This window comes from Gallinula chloropus (genome assembly GCF_964237585.1).
Source record: "Gallinula chloropus genome assembly, chromosome: 2".
Taxonomy (NCBI): Eukaryota; Metazoa; Chordata; class Aves; order Gruiformes; family Rallidae; genus Gallinula; species Gallinula chloropus.
The window spans coordinates 121,594,268-121,611,380 of record NC_140086.1 but is presented as its reverse complement, the minus strand read 5'-3'; the positions used below and the strand labels follow the sequence as shown (position 1 = coordinate 121,611,380).

The window sequence follows — 17,113 nt, the reverse complement described above, 5'->3', positions numbered from 1 at the left end:
TGCTGCACACCACCTTTTTGGGGAAGGCCTTGAAGGGGAGTATGAGAGCGAGGGCTCATTAACAAAATCCAGACCTTGAGTCATCTGAAGGGAGGGGAAATTACAACTGTGGAACCACATGTATTTTTCAGTAGCACAGGAAGTAAGGCAACACATGTCTGCTTTACTTAGCCACCGGCCCGGGAAGGAAACGAGCCCATGCTCCGTAGTTTTATCCATCTCTACACACACACACACACACATCCCCCCCCTCCCCTTCCCTCGTAACCTCCCTCCCCGCCGCCCAAAGAACTACAAGTCCGCCGGAGAACCGTATCCCCCACCTGACCGGACTACGCGGCCAGGCAACATGAGGACAAGGGGAAGCTCGCTGCTTTTGCCATGTGTGCGCACTTCTCTCTCGCCCAGGAACTCGTCAGCGAGCGGGGCCGGAGGCAGGGAGAAAGGCGAGGCCAGGGGCCGCCGCGCCCCCCACCGCCGCCGGCACAAGCCCCGCGGGGATCTCACAAAGGGAAAGAGGGAGGGGGGACGGGGCAGACGCAGCCGCCGAGCACACGCCGCGGCGGCGCCCGGAGCCAGTGGCGGAACAAAGGCTCCGGTCCCGCCGCCGCCCCCAGTGAGAGGAGCGCTGCGGGGGACGGGGGACGCGACGCGGCCGCGCGCACGAGGCCGGCACGCGGGCACACCTGCGCCCTCCCGCCCCGCGGCGAAAGGGGCCGGGGGAGCCCCAGGCGCTCAGGTACCTGAGGCGCCGCTTCCGCGTCCTGCCGCCGCCGAGGGGTGGGGAGCCAGGAGAGGGTCCCCGCCGTACACTGACGCGCCCCCGCTCCCCGACAAAAGGGGAGAGGGGCGGCCCCGCGCACGACGCAGGAGGCGCTGCCCCGCGGCGGCCCTTTGTGCGTCCCGTCCCCCCCCCCCAACCCCCCGCCCCGGGCACCCCACCCCCGCGTTACCGTGGTGAGCAACGGTCTCATCTGCTCGCCCGCCCGCTCCTCTTCCATCGCGGCTCCGCTGAGATCGCCCGGGAGAGGGACGCGGAGCGGAAGGCGGACGGCTGGCTAGAGCCGGGGCTGAGCGGCTGATTGCCTAGCGGAGGCGTGCGGCGCTGCTGCCCTCAGAACGGGGCGGCCGCGACTGCTCCACCGCGCCGGGGGCTGAGCCCAGACCGACTCGGCGCGCCCGCTCCCACCGCCCCGCGCGCGACCGGCAGCGCCGCCAGCCAATGGGAGGGGGCTCAGCGTCTGGCGCGTCGACGCCCCCGCCCCTCCCGGGGGCTGGCGCGGTGGGGCGGGGCGGAGCGCGGGAAGGGGGGCGGCTGGCGGCGCTGTCCCACGCGGAGCCGCGTGGCGGGCTGCCCCCGGCTGGCCCCAGCCTCCCCCCTCCCCGGACGGAGGCTGCCCGGTGCCCGGGCGGGCGGGCTCCGCCCGAGGGAAAGGCTTACGTCCGGGGTTGGCGGGGCCGGTGCCCCGCAGGGCCGCGGCCCCCGGCCGGTGCGGGAGAGCAGAGAGCTCCCGGCATGGGCGGGTGGAGAGCATCAAGCACAGCCAGTGACCACGGCCGTTTGACGCTTGCCTCGCACAGCACCCCTTCTCACTCGCCGGTAAACGCTGCCAAGCTTTTACCGTACAAGCTGAAATTTTCCATGCCAGGTGCCTGCCTCAGGCCCTTTTAAAAAAAAAACCCAAAATAATTCCATCTTTTCCAAAAATAATATTACTTGCCCTTGTGTAAATGCTCCAACAATGCTTTCTGCGCGAGGTGTGGGGGGGAGCGGCAAGGTTGCGCTCTTGGCTGCCGCTCTAAAGCTTCGCTCCAGCAAAAGTGTTTTGAAAGAAACAGCCGTTTGCATTTGGCTGTTAGCGGTAACCGGTGCCTTGCCTGCCTCTGCCACGATCGTGCCCTCCTTGGACAAGTTTGGTTCCGAAGCACCGCACACAGATAGGACCGAACGTGCGCATACACACCAGATGAACCATCCCTGCGCACTTCCTATGCTCGGTGACAGCCTGGGGTTTCTGCTTCTAACTGCACGCACTACAGCTAGGGGGGCAGAGTATGCCATCACCCCTCTTCTACCCTTTTTTTCCATCCTTTTCCACCCTGAAACCCTGCCTGGCCAGACAAGCAGGCAGCCTTCATTTGCCCAGTACTTCTGGGCTGAGCTGTCAGTGGAGTTCTAATACCATAAAGGCCACAAGCTGATGTGCACCAGCGGGACTGAGATGCCACACAGCTAGCTCCACACCATGTCCCCTGAACCTCTTTCGGGTTGCTCTGGGCTTAGTACTCATTTGTTACACACAGCATGTGAACTCTGAACAGAAGAAAAGAAGAGCCAGTGGCTTCCACTGCAGGTCCAGGCCCAGCTTGTCTTCTGAAAGTGACAAAGTCTGGATGCGTGACTTAAAGAGAGGTGCAGAAATTTCAGGATCAGATTAGCATCACCAGAGGCGATGCAGTGTGAAAGCAAAGGCGGGCTGGCTGGTGCAGATACAGCACCGTCAAGACCAACCAAGGTGAACGGATCAGAATTAGACTGGGTCTCGAGAAGGTAAGAGAACTACAGGTCTTATCGGTAGCTTTAGAAGCAGCAAGTGAAAGGACTGCATGCATCAGCAACCACCACGCCGGACTAAGAACGCTATAAAAGGAGGCTCTGCAGAGCCTGCGGACAAAAATGTAAACCTGGCTGTGGAGGCAAACCAGGCCTCTCCTCCCGCCTACCAGCAGGAGGCTTAGGGCGGCTGGAGAGAGCCGCTCTCTCTGGAGGCTGGCCACAGGGTAGGGGAAGGCTCCCAACCTTCTCCTGAGTGTGGACAAGTAGAAAGAGCTGGTTGGTGACCAGCAGTCCTCTACGTGCTTTTCAGGAAAGGCACTGGCAGAGGGAGGTCAGTCCACAGATTAAAATAGTTCACTGATTCTCTGAACAGGAGCAGATGTCCTGGAAGGAACAGCAGGTGCACACGGGCTGTTGGATGGCACTAGGCACACATGCAATCCTGGCCACAAGGCCAGAGCTCCTGACCCATACAACTTAGAGGAAGCTTTCAAATGAATGACTTGGCATGGGCCTACACCAGGTCACTATAACCTGTACTTTGAGGAACATACCATTAGCGTAAGCTATGCCTGCCTAGTTGTACTGAGGAAGCGAAGCAAGGCAAACTGAGTAGAACTGATAGAACAGGGAGCAATCTTAACACAGTCAGTCCTCAATCAAAGGCTGTGACCTGGATCGGGTCTCAGCCAAGTCTGAACGGATAATAGACATGAATAAAGCACTGTGTACAACCATCACAAAAATAATAAACTTGATGTAAAGCACCTTCATACACCTGCAGTATAACTGTGACCTGTTCTGTCCTTTCCTCTTCCAGGAACAGTACTGGCACAGTTTCAACTCGGATAAACCACTGAAAATGATCTTGCACCAGACAGCATGGGTATAATGGGGATGGATTGTAACTCCAGATCCCACGTAATTAGTGCTAAATAGGTGTCTTGGGAGGTTGATCACAGAGGTCCTCCTTCTATACACAACCCATCTTCACGAGCACAGAACTTCTGCATTCTCTGGGGGCTCAGCCCAGAGAACAGTAATATCTGAAGTACGAACTTCCCATAATTGCAGTAAACGACGGTATTTGTTGAGGTTCCTCAGGGGACAGCAGACACAGTGTTTCTAAAAACTCAGCCAGAGTGAGAAGAATGTTTAATCCATCAAAAAGGAGCCTACTGACACAAATGTCAGTTAGGTTTTGGCATTGGAGGTTGTTCCTTCTCCATTAACCTCTTGACCTCTGAAGAGGGATCTCTGATGGGATGCTCTGGCACTCCTTTCTAGCATCAGAGAATACCCAGTAAACAGATCGAGGCGCAGTAGGGCAGTAGGGCCCAGCATTCATTCATTGTACTTCCTTTGGCACACTGTACTGAGAACAATATCTCCAGGTGAACACCCAGTCATTTGCTGAGCTGAAAAACTTGTTTGCTCACTGCATTCCATCTGGTCACCGTATGTATAACTAGAGCAGAAAAGACCAACCTGGCTTCCCCATGCCATGCTGCCTGAGTGAAAAGAAAGCGATGCCTCTGTTCACATCTAGTTGGCCAGAACTTAATAATGTTCAAAACCTACCTTTTCCTAAAACCATTATGGAAATAGAAACAGCTTTGTGCATATGAGTACAGACACACCAGATGACATAGGAAAGGAGGTGGACAGGGCTCGTGTGGCACTGAAATGGATCATCAATATCTTTAATAAAATCATGTACCTGGGCCACCAAGAGTGGCCTGTTGGTTCTTTTCCTCCAGTCCTCTTCCTTCATTTCCTTCCCCTGCCCTAACACACAGACATTACTGGACATGGATGGAAGAGGCAGAAAGCGTTGGATAAGCCAGTTCTCTGATTAGGAAGTTGCCTATCTCCTTGACGCAGAGACACCAGTGCCAGATTTACACATCACTCTCCAGCTGTTCCATTTCCTGCAACTATCATGCACTTACAGGGCTCAACAGAAGGAAGCTAGAGGCTGATAAAGCACCTTCCACCCAGCCTGCCACCAGCATCCAATCCACTTCAGGTGTCAGGTGCTCCTGCTAGTATGGTCTCTGGCAGGAGGTTACCACAGACCTCATGAACAGGATGAAAAGACAGTGTTTGATGGGATAACTGCAGCAGGCATTACTTCTACCAAAGAGGACTCTCTTTTGTCTGTTCATGCTGGCTCTTCTTACAGGCTGGCACATCATTAGACAAAACATTGGCAGCTTTAATGGTGCAGAGTACCTGGTGCAGGTAATCACAAGAGGAGATTATTTTGCCCTTAAGAAGAGCCCTAAGAAGGATGAAGGAAGAAAATACTAGGAGCCAGTCTTTCACAGTCCTTGTTACCTCTCTCCTCAGAGAAAGCAGCCACCATTTCCATGGCTAGGCCAGTCTTAGACTGAGGAACCACCAATAGAAAAAGAAAAGAAGGGGCTGAGGGAGAAAGAACATAGGGGGACTGGCCATTCTTTCTCATTTAGAGCATCTGACACTGGCAGAAGTGAATAGAAATTCAAGAAATTAAATCTCTACGTAAGGAGGACAGGGATGCAACATACAACCAACCAGTTCCTACAGCTGTATTAGGGCAAAGAACACTTAAATATGAGTAACAGAAGTCAAACAAAAGGGATAATGGCAAAGAGACACAAGTATTAGGGCAAAAAATCACAGATACAGAAGGAAACAGGCAAGAGAAACATCTGGGTATGACAAGAACATGGGCTTCAAGCAAAGAAGTGGAGTAAACTCAGGAAGAAAGATACTACAGAAAGGTAAGTATCAGATGGTAAAAAGGGGGGTGGAGGAAAGTAGAGGTGAGAAAAGAAACATGAAAACTAGAGCTGCAAAAGTAAAAAGAGGAGTTCTGGCCTAATGCTCTGAAACAGAAAAAAAAGGTTCTAAGGAGAGAATAGTTCTGTGCTAGAAGACACAGTTTTTAAAATGACACTTTCTCCTATATGGTCAGCTAAAGTCTGCATCTTTTACATTCTAGGTACCTGTTTGCCAGGTTCAGACTGCAAATAAAGCCAAAGATATTTGCAAATAAAGCCAGAGGATGTTGCATTTTGAACATGTCATGCAATACTTAACACTTAAGAAAATAACAGTTGTGGGTGTGTAGAATTGGATAGTGAAGATTAGCTGAAGCTCTGTGACATTGTTTGGCTTGACATATACATAGGATAAATACTCTTTCCCTTACTTCTGAAGGCTGTCATGAAAGTCAGTGCTTATAAAATAACCAGACATGTAAAGCTAAATAGTAGTATAAAGCACAAAAGAAAAATAGTGCTTTCCCTATAAAAACAACACTAAATAGTAAAGTAATAAATACATCCCAAGTCTGCACAAGTAAGATAAAACACTGAAAAGTTGTTCATTAAGTGAGTGCTATCATTTTTTGTGTGCTGAATGCAGTAAGAATGGTCTTGTAAAAAACAAACAAAATGAAGCAACTGTGTAAATGAAGACTGTCTCATCAGGCACATGAGCAACAGGGTCAAATCAAAACTAATTTGCATTCTGGCAGATCCTAAACTAAGATTTCCAGCTGTTGAATGCTTGTCTCCACACAGCTTGTGGGTATAATATTAAATGCAAAATTGTGACTAAATATTTATTATATATTAATACAGTCAGGGATCAAAGATATTTTTCTTTCCAGAAGATGTATTGTTCTCTGTGGTTTTTAAATGCTTATGAAGAAATAATCACAGGTCTGAGGAGTTCATAATCTAAAGCTAAGGAGGGAAAAAAAACCCCACCAACCTAGAGGACAAGTGCAGCATGTTTGAGGTATACCAAAATTACCAAATTCCAAAGTTGAGGCGTAATCAATACCTCTCCTAAAACCATTTCTGTTGTGATGCCCTCAAAAGAGATTTCAGTGTAAACAAAACAGTGATGTCACCATCACTGCAGTCACTAGCTTGAATGACTACAGGTTCAGCTGAGTAAAGATTTGAAAGGTATATAGCAAGTCAAGACAGGTTGGCTAGGAAAAAAAATCACTTCCACTTCATTTTCTCTTTTCAATTCTTCTGTCTATTAGAAGATAAATTGTCTTTATTTTTCTTTTTTCTTTCACATAAAGAAAAAGAAAAATACGGACTTTAAAACAGCTATGGGTTTGAGATGTTACACAGAGCTAAAAGAGGTTTTAGTCTAGGGAAATTTGATTCAGGTTGTCTTCAGAAAAGGAGAAAATTAAACCCTACTGCTTAATCATTTTCTGGTATGTCACAATACTGAAGTCAGTACAGACCTCTGATAGAAGGAAAATACTACCTTCAGTGTATCAAACCTGGCCGTTTCAGAAGGCATGGTCAGATAGTATGAAAGGTCTCTAACAAAGTACCAAATGTCTTGACCATGTATCTTTTGCTGTTTATCCCTCTTTACTACCAGCTTTACTCATACGCAATACCTACCTTGTTCAAGTACAGTAATTCAAAGAAGGAATTTGACAATTAACAGTAGCATAAGCAGACTGCAAAGGAAAGTTTAGATTAAGTTTCTATACATATGAAAATACATGATTTTTAACAAAGATTTCTATTTCTTCTCCCATCCAGCTTGTTTGTAACATCTAATATACAAGAAATTTCAGCCCCCTGTATGGAAAAGCAGTGAAATCCATCATCAGACTTAATTGTTACCTTCAATGCTTACTGGATCAGGGCACCAACTCAGCGTCACCATGGCCAGCTTACTACAAGGAGAGGCCTTCCTGACGTTCCACCTTCACATTGTTTAGCCATCTATGGTAGCCATCACATTTGCTCTTTTTTCCTTAGGACAAAGAAAGTAACAATTGCTTAACTTAAAAGACAATATTGGCACTCAATTTATGCTAGAAAAATTTTCTAGACACTCGAAAAATTAAGGTCTAAGGAACCCTTTTAAGACAGGTCTGGGACAACCTTGAGAAAGCAAGAAACTACTTAGTGTAAAATAAACCTTGAAGTAGTCATTAAGGATTTAAGCATGTAAATGCCTGCAGTAGGAGAGGACTCTTCCAAAAAAAAGCTTCCAAGAAGTTCTTTCCAATGCTGTGGTCTCACACATTTCACATCTGCACTTGTTCCTTGTTACCTTTGTAGGCTTTTGGTGCAACATTTTAACCTCACCTATGCAGGCCTTCAGAGCATCAAAACAATCAGTGTGCGTTATTACAGCACCACTTAGCCTAAAGTCCCATGTTTAGCCATTAATCCTTTTGTCAACCAGGGGAGAATATTAAAGGTTAGTCAACTTATGTAACAATTTCTCACATGCACAGAAGGAAAACAGCAAATAAATACTGGAGCTATTCATATATCCTGGGTTCCTGGTAGCTGAGGTAAATTGTGCAATATAGGACACCAGATCTCTTTTCCCATAAGGCTCTTTAGATGATCATATTCTTCCCACACAATTTCTCTTCCATCACCCCAGGGAGTTTAATCATACCTGTTGTGATGAAAAGCCAACTTCTAAATGAGTTTGGACACCCTCTGGACTCAGTTCCAAAACGCCCAATTAACTACATGCTAATTATCTGCATACAAAATGCCTTCAGAGTTGGCATTTCTATTTCACAATGTTGTACCACAAGGTCTTCACCCAGGATCTGGTGACTATACCTTTAAAAACAGTTGTAGCATTGTCTGCATTAATATAATTCTCCTTTCCTATTTATTCTCAATAATCAGTTTAAACGAAAGCAGGAGGGAAGGGGGGCATTTAAGTTTTTATCAGAAGACCCATTCTTCACTCATTATGCTATCAGTAGCTTAATTTTTATTGATGAAACTATGTAAATGGGCTAAAAAAATTGACAAAAATAGACATTACAGTTACACCATCACTAGATTTCCAAATGAAATATCTTTACTGTGTCTTAAGCTTTCAATTTGCTGTTGTGGTCTTGGCTTTACGACCAAGAACATAGCCAAAAAGGATATCTAACTACAGATACTTTTCTTCTATACTTGAGAATTTTCAGCTCTTGAGAACTAAGGTACTTGGGGACTGAAAACAGCAACATAACAAAGTTATAGCCCTTTAAGATTAAATAAATCGTTATAATAAATCAAATTATAGTAAAAACATATCTGATTACAGATTGCCACTTAAGTCCATTAATAAATATTATCAAATTAATTAAACATTGCCTTTTCCAACTCTGACATTCAAGCATAATCCTATATATTTGTGTTTTCTCCACAAGATTTAGGAAATCTTTACTTTAAAAGGGGAATTAAGCCAGAAGTTTGGAGTTGGCAAGAATATACCATTAAGGCAGGGAGGAAAAGCTCTTGCTCCTGGCTTCCTGAGAGAGAGCAGGTATGAATGTTGTTTCTAGCAGAGCATGGAACGGAGAGTGAAAAATATGTTGATGAAGGATGTGACTGATGTAAATGAGGTTACACATCCCACTAGGCACCGCTTTATGATATTTTGGGGGAGGAAGTGGGTGGCCTAGTTTACTTCCTCCCTCACTTAAAGAGAACTACTTACTGCATAGATCATCATCCCCACTACCTCTGGTTTTCTGGCACTGATAGGGGAGCATGGATATAAGGAACATTTATTTACAAGTCAAATTCATGTCCCACATTTTGTTATGTTGTAATTAACCTTGAGCCAACAGCACTGCTGTGGTGGGTTGTGCTAATGAGCTGTATGTATTCCCTAATGCAAATCAGATTAGGAATTACTGACGTTATAAACTCCTCATGAGGGGGCTGTTGTTGAAGTCCCTTGTGTAAATGCGACTTCTAGAACGTTTAAGTCTCCTATCTAAGACTTCTAAAGATAATGTAGTGATATCCTACATTAAGATTCTCAATTGAAAGGAAAATAATCAATGGCAAATTTAGCTGCATTGTTTAGGAGATAAAGTGATTACAGCACAAATCCAGAGATTAGTGTCCCTGTGAATATTTTTCTTAGCAAAGACGACTCCTCACAAATCACCAAGAGACAACACAAAACAAAATAATCCTGTCCAGGTCCTTGTGAGTAGCCGGTACAAAAAAGACAGTGATCTCCTGGAAGGAGTCCAGCGGAGGGCTACAAAGATGATTAAGGGCCTAGAGCATCTCCCCTATGAGGAAAGGCTGAATGAACTGGGGCTGTTCAGCCTTGAGAAAAGAGGACTGAGAGGGGATCTGATTAATGTTTATAAATATCTGAAATATGGGAGATAGGAGGGAAATAGCCAGTCTCTTTTCTATGGTCTGTGGAGACAGGACAAGGGGCAATGGCTTCAAGTTGGAGCATAGGAAGTTCCACACCAATGTGTGGAAGACCTTTTTCACAGTGAGGGTGACAGAGCACTGGAACAGGCTGCTGGGGGGGTTGTGGAGTCCCCTTCTCTGGAGATATTCAAGACCTGTCTGGACACCTACCTGTACGACCTGTCCTAGGGAACCTGCTTTGGCAGGGGGGTTGTACTCGATCTCTGGAGGTCCCTTCCAACCCCTACAACTCTGTGAATCTGTGATCTGATCTATTATTCTTTTTTCTTACTAAAGAAGCATTCATCAAATTGTCCTGAGAGGTGGGATGTTCTCAAAAGAATCTAGAAAAATCAGATCACAGTTGAATATTTTCCTGAGCCACTGTTGTACTCTTGTTCTTGTTGTTCAGGACTCTTCCACACACATGCTTTCTGTTCTATTTCCAGCCTGGAAATCGCCGTGGCACAAATCCCACCCATTAGGCAATTTTTGGGCAAGGAAGCTAAGAGGGTTAGAGCAAGAAGAAAGCAGCCAGAAATGAAAATGGCCAGCTCAGGAAAGCAAGGTACAGCATGATCTGTCTCAATTCCTAAATTGCCTGTGCTCCACTCTAGAGGATTTATTGAGTGAGCTGGCAGTGTGTGTAGAAGTGATGGCCCCAGGCCATCACGGTGAAAATGGAAACTCCTACCTGCACTTTCTGTGCTACACGACGTGAGTTCTTATCATAGTTATGAAAGTACCAAATTGTAAGTAAATGCTATCCAAGACAATCGTCCAGTCAACAAAGGGAACACATGTTTCTGCAGCTCTCTGGTAACAGAGTAGGATTCAAATTACATCCCATCAGCCAGCTGGGAAGCTGAGTTTTCCCTTGTGATTGCGAACCACAGAGTTGTTTTTGGGCAAGATGCAAATAGCTGTGTCCCTGACAGACATCTAGGCACTGAATTTCCAATTATGGAGAAGCTGTGTTTAAGAGTTTCGGATCTGAATTATGGGCTTCACCTTAATTCAGCAGCTACTGCAAAACGATTTGCCCATTGAGTTGCAGGCCAGTCTGGGGAAAAAAAAATTACAGAAGTTGAGCAAAAGTTTACTAATATATTTGCACTTGTCTAGCAAAGGATTAAAATGCCTATTGCCAGACCACATGGATTTTCAGTTTTAGTAAAATATAATTATTTTATCTCAAAACAGTGTCTCTTTTTTTGATTGATTGGTATTAGTGGGGGAAGAGGTGAAAAGGCAAGTTGGAGTCTATCCACATCAAAGCTAGATATAAAAGATAAAGAGGTTCTTGGATTTTCTTCCTTTGAAATTGCAAAGTTAAAATTTTATCCCATCTCCTGATCTTCAAATATCATCTGGCTGTACTGACACATTCAGCTTCCTCTCAGATGCCTTCAGAACTCCTCTGTACAATGAGTTTCATTTCTTGTTTCTTTCTTATGTCGAAAGAGTTGTTCTGCACAGATTTACAAGTCCATGCAACAGATCAAACTATCTTTGTGCAGCTAAAATGCTCTTTATACTGTTTGAAGTGCTACTACTTTACTATGGCCTATTTTAAAGGTGCACACCAGAGTAAGAGTGTCAAATTTTTATCTGATAACAGAAAAGTCCTATTTCTTGAAAGACAATTTTTTTCTCTCTGCTATCAGGCAGCTCACCTCGCATAGCAGAAACTTTCATACCCAACACTCGCTCAAGGATTCATCCAAAGTGTCTAGTAAAATCAGATACCAGATAATTTATTAAGTATAATGGAATTGCTATCTATTTAATACTGTTTACTATTTTTCTGGCAACTTTGTTTGTAAATGTAGTTCAGCATGTCAGATTTCCTCTTTTCAAGACTTACAGTAGAATCAATAGCTAGAGAAATTAAGTTTATATAAATAATGCAAAAAGAGGAAATATGTAGAAACAAAATATGGAAGTGGATTCTGTGGGAAAGATATTTACAAGACACAGAAAAAGAAACAGAACAATTTTAGTATGATCTTTCCTCTGGTACATCCACCCCATTCTCAGGAACTAGTTTAGGGATCTCTTAATCTGAAGGCTGTCTCCAGACCACCATGCTCCAGTGCTGCCAATAGGCAAATTCACCATGATTTCTTCCAACACATATTTGAATGAATTTATACTTCTTCAGATCAAACCACTGCCTTTTGTGTTTGAACTGCTTTGTAACTTAAGAAGTTAGAGTTCCTGGCTAAGTTACAAGAAATAGTCAATATCAATTTCTGGGTAATTTTCCTCCTATCACATGTGATTTTGTAAACCTCTGTCATTTTGTCTCTGAGGAAGGGGCTATCTTTTCCTCAGGACAGGGGTGACCCAGGAGACAGGTCACTATGGTCCCTCCTTTGCATAGAAGTCAGTTTGTACGACCATACCTCTGTGCCCATCTCCAGCTCTGATGTATGCTGAGGTACAGCTGTGCACAGGATTGACACAGCAGCTTTGTAATACTAACATAATAGTAACTTTTTTATTTTATTTGCTATTCCTTTCCTAATATTTTTTAACATTCTCCTACCCACCACTGAATGCTGAGCTCATTTTTTCACAGGGTTATCCACAGTTACATAAGCGTTTTCTTCCTAGTAACTAAAAGCAGTGGCTCTGAGGCACATCAGTAGACTCACTGGTCTTTCTTTGTGAAGAGTTACACAGCATTTCTGTTCACCTCTAGGTGTAACGCTCACTGTCCTGGTTGAAGCCTTTTATCAGTGGGCAGAAGAGGATTTTTGAAACAGATGTTATCACCGTTTCCAGAATAGAAATTCCTATGGCACCAAAGGAATAATGTTGCCACATGTACAAAATAGCACAGGACAATGGCAGTGTTACTGGAAACTTTCTAGGTTAAGCTGATTTTAGGATGTTGACTTTGATGATTTCTACCAGTGATCTAAATGCAGGTTTGCACTTATAATTAAGAAATAACATTTCAAGATCCCATTTACATCATTGAACTCTCCTGAAGCCTGTTTACCTATTTTATTTAAGCTTAGAAAATATTTTCCTTTTTCCTTCCCTCCCCCCCATATTTATAGTTCTAATACTCCAACATTATTTAAATATAAAGACCCATTCTAAATATGTCTAATAGAGTAACATCTTGGTGTGGATGTAGAAGGGGTAGAAAAAGCCAAATACAGTCTCTGCTGTTTCATCCTTCCCTGGACAAGATACACTCTGAGCAAAACTCTCCCTCACTAAAGATTTGCAGCTTGTGTAAATAATTTTGGCTACCCTGGCTTGACTTCATCTGTGTCAAGCAGTCCATGTACAGCCTGAGCAATAGCAGTGTATCATCTCAAAAGCGTGCAGGGAGAGACAGAGGAAACAAAGCTGACCAGACATGAGGTCGTTCTGAACTGAGAACCAAGTTAGCACATTAGCATGGCACTCTGCTGGGACTAATCACCCTGGTGAGAAATAGTCCACATAGACCCTCAGACAGTTGCTCACATTCTATGACTCTCCTTTGCCTTTTATAGGAGTTGCCATTTATAGCCAAGAAACAGTTATTTTATTACTTCCCACTTTCTGGATCTATACCAGTACTAGAAATCTGTTTAACAAATCCATATGAGACTTCCAAGTTTAAAACTGCCATCACCCTGCTGAACTTTGAAGGCAATAGGCCCTGTCAATGTTTTGACATTCCACATTATCTCCCCATCAGTATTTGTCTTAAGCTTTATTTATACTGTTCTGTCAAAGTAAAAACATCCAATATACAACTCTCTATAGGGACAACTTTTTTCATCTTCAGCAGTGTGGTGGGGCTTGGAGCACTTTTGGCAATTTAATTTATAACCAGTCCTGCAGGAACAGGAATTGGGTTTACACATTCAGTTCTGACTTTGTAAAACCAGTGGTTCTAATGTTTTGTTCCCTAATTGCAAGGTACAGTAAGAACATGCTGTCTTGCAATCATCATATGCACTCACTTTTTGGTCTATCTACTATAAAGTCACTATAAAAGCTTCAGAATAAAACATTCCAAAAATCTAGCATACCAAAATTGTCTGTAGAAACAAAGTTTCTAACATTTGATTTCTCAAAGTAAAAAGGCACAATACTGACAATCTTACAGTACCTAGTTTGGCCTCTAGCCTTAGATCCTCCAAGATATTTAAATGTTACTGTTGTACTGCATTTCACTAAGGAATTTGCTCTTTATCTTCTTCTCCATTGCAGTTTTATTTGATAGAAAACCAAAACACTACTGAAAATAGTTGTTCATTCAACACTAGCATCAGTTCAGCAAAGCTCTGCACAAATCTTCCAACACAGGATATGGCTTGCTTTCTTTAGGCTTCTAAATTAGGTTATATAGAAACTTGTTAGAATTTATATCACCCACCCAAAACCCTGTATAAACTCTAAGCTCTGCAAAGTGTAATCAAACCAAAGATAGAAGATTGGAAAGAGAAATAAAATGCCAAACATAAGCTTCATAATTTGCCAAGAAAACTGTAGATAAAAATAAAGCTTGGAGTTTAACTCTAATTCTTGGCTGCGGGAAAGCTTACTTTGCCGAGGACTAGAGTTTAGAATAACTCCCCAAAGAACTCTGGCACTAGTAGGAACAGACTGTGAGGACTTATGTTATTTAGAAAACAATTTCTTCTAGAGCCAGAATGATTAGCTCTCAGGAGTACATCTGGCTTTCTCTCTTCTCAGTTTTTAGTTAAAGTAAAATTCTTTTGCCAACAGTATTCCTGGAGGAGCCCCAGAGTGGATAAATACGGTTCCATCAAGAGAGGACAGCTTTGTGACAGCGATGATAAATTCCGCTGTGTCTCAGAGCAGAAGTAACAGTAATCGGACATGTCTGGCTACTATACATTTCCTCTGGCTACAGCAGGAAAGGATTTCCCCTGCAAGAAGCTACACCCTAAATACCTCCAGTGTTTTATTATATCTCTGCCCTCTCAAGATGTCTGGGCTAGATTCAAGTTACAGTCCTAGTGCTTATTGCTACTACCAAGTTTCGAGTTTGCATTGCTCGGGAGTATATCCCACAATTTATTGCTGGGACTGAAATGCTCTGTTCAAACCCAGTCACTGAGAGCAAGATCATACTAGTTGTTTGCAGAGCTCATGGCAATAAGGAAAAATCAACTCATAACTAGCGAGTCTCCTTCCCTTACACCCCTTACATGTCTCTCTCAGTGTCAGAAAGCGGGCGTGTGGTTCCACAGCTGTATAATCTGAATCTGGACTCCTGTGATCCTACTCTTCTGCACACTACCATTTACCTCTCTTGTGCAAGTGCTGCTGCTTCTGCAATTGCTCAGGGAGGTGAGGCAGGCATAAACCAACCCTAAGGAAAAGGGGATTTGTTTTTGGGTGACTCAGCCCTCGAGGAAGAAAGGACCATGGCAGCCCACCCCAGTAGTTCAGCTACAGCTGCCGCAATGCTGCACCTCTATTCTCATCTCTGGTTTGCCCATCATACCAGACTCTTCTGCCCCCTCCATTAGATTTTCAGACCAGAGCCTTGTGCTTTTGTCTTGCAGGCTCCCACAGTTAGCCAGAGCTCTCTGCAAGCATCCCCTGAGCTATCTTATTCTTCCCCTTTCAAACCTCTGGCAGTTAACATGGGGGAAACTGCTGACCTTCAGTGACAATTTCCTATAAACATGGGTCAGAAATATCCCTCTTGTTTCCTTACCCTGCCCATTTGCAAGACTTCTTTCCATGACTTTATTCTTTGAGGTACTGGCTATGTCTGTGCTAGATACTGTACAAATACAGAACAAAATCTTTAGCTGAAGACACAAGGCAATAAAAATGCCATATCCTAGATCCAACAGAGCAGCCATTCCCCAACTATGCTGTGCATGTATCAGTACCAATACTTCCAGTGCCGGTACTTGTTGCTATTACTATGACTGATACAAAGCAAAAAGAGAGAAAAAAGTTATGAGTTACGGAGTACTTATGTAACTGCTGGGCTGAATGCTACTAAATATACAGCAGCACATGATCCCTGTGCCTGAACTTCTGTAGTCTAGTCTGAAGGAGGGGAACATGGTTTATTGTGAATCTCGGCAGAAAGAAATAGGGTTCTGTGGTGAAAAGCCACTACACCTGCAGGTGTGTCTTCAGGAGCAGCAGAGTGACTTAAGCCAGCAGGCCTTGCTATAAAAGAGAGGAGAGACTGTGCTTTTCCTATCCTAGTGAAGGCCTGTCTCCAGACAGGCTCTGTCTCCAGACAGACATTCCAACCTTGAGCCCACTTTCAGCCTGATTCTAGGAAGGCAGATCCACACTTTTCGACTTCGGTGAAAGAGCCCTGCATGTCTCCTGCATGTTGCTGACACAAGATGCCTGTCTCCCATGCTATTTCAAACGTAGATTCCTCAAGAATGCCAAGCTCACAGGATGAAAAGGAGATGACTCAGCACCACCAGCATGGGGTTTTTTTCAGGCAATAATACAGGGACAAATTAAATGCCATTCCTTCTATCCTTTGTACAATCCTCAAGCAAGATGCATACTATAAATCTTTGCCAGCCCAAATTACCTGTGTTAACAGGCCCAAACATGATTCTTGGTAACAAAGTCTAGACTGTGTTACTAAAATAAGACAGCAGAAACCAAGTACTCTTTGGGCATACTCACAGGAGATTGCCAGCACAGGTGCTACATGCCTGTTCATGGTAAGAACAATACTCACTCCAGCAAATATCCCACAGTGTCTTTGTTCTTGAGGTAGCATCTATTTCAGTTGCTTGCTAGAACTCTATCACCCAGGAACCCAGACTCCAGAGCCATCACTCTTTTCTGCAAAGCCCATTTTCCTAGCCTACTTTTCCATGCAAAATTTCCAGCTTGAAACTGTGTTGCTGCCTGGAAAAGGATTCTTGGATCCCTTAGGCTTGGGCTTGTATTGACTTTATAACCCACTGCAGGACACTTTTAGATGGCTGCTGCAGCATGGAAAGCAAAAGCAGACTCTGCTGCAAAACACACTAGGAAAAGGCACAGCAAGAGCCTGACTGAGAAGTGAGGAAAATACATGATCCAGGCTGCTCTCCTCCAGAAGAGAAAGGGCCTTGACAAACTTGGCAGTGATGCCACTCCACTGTTGTCACTCGCGCCTCCTAACACCCAGGAGAACAGTTGGCAGTGCCCAGCGAGAATGGATTTGAAGGATTGCTCCTGATGGCAAATGTATATTGAAGAGGGAAAACAGACTTCCTGTGCAACAGAAATAACTGTCCTTAGGTTAACCTAGACTTTGAAAGAAACAGAGTAAGAGCAAGGGTAGACAGTTCACATGACTCTGTGGTACATGCTT

At 44.4% G+C, this 17,113-nt stretch overlaps 1 protein-coding gene across 2 annotated transcripts in view; it reads right to left on the bottom strand.

Annotated features, from left to right (window-relative positions):
• The window catches only part of SLC4A7 (solute carrier family 4 member 7), a 93,195-nt gene extending 92,080 nt beyond the window's left edge, over positions 1–1,115 (bottom strand). For both annotated transcript variants that reach the window (XM_084260379.1, XM_084260380.1), the window contains exon 1: positions 954–1,115. In XM_084260379.1, the coding sequence (XP_084116505.1) occupies positions 954–1,001 (48 nt within the window). In that variant the 5' untranslated portion in view covers positions 1,002–1,115. The remainder of the gene's footprint in view (positions 1–953) is intronic.
• Between the last annotated feature and the right edge of the window lie 15,998 nt (positions 1,116–17,113).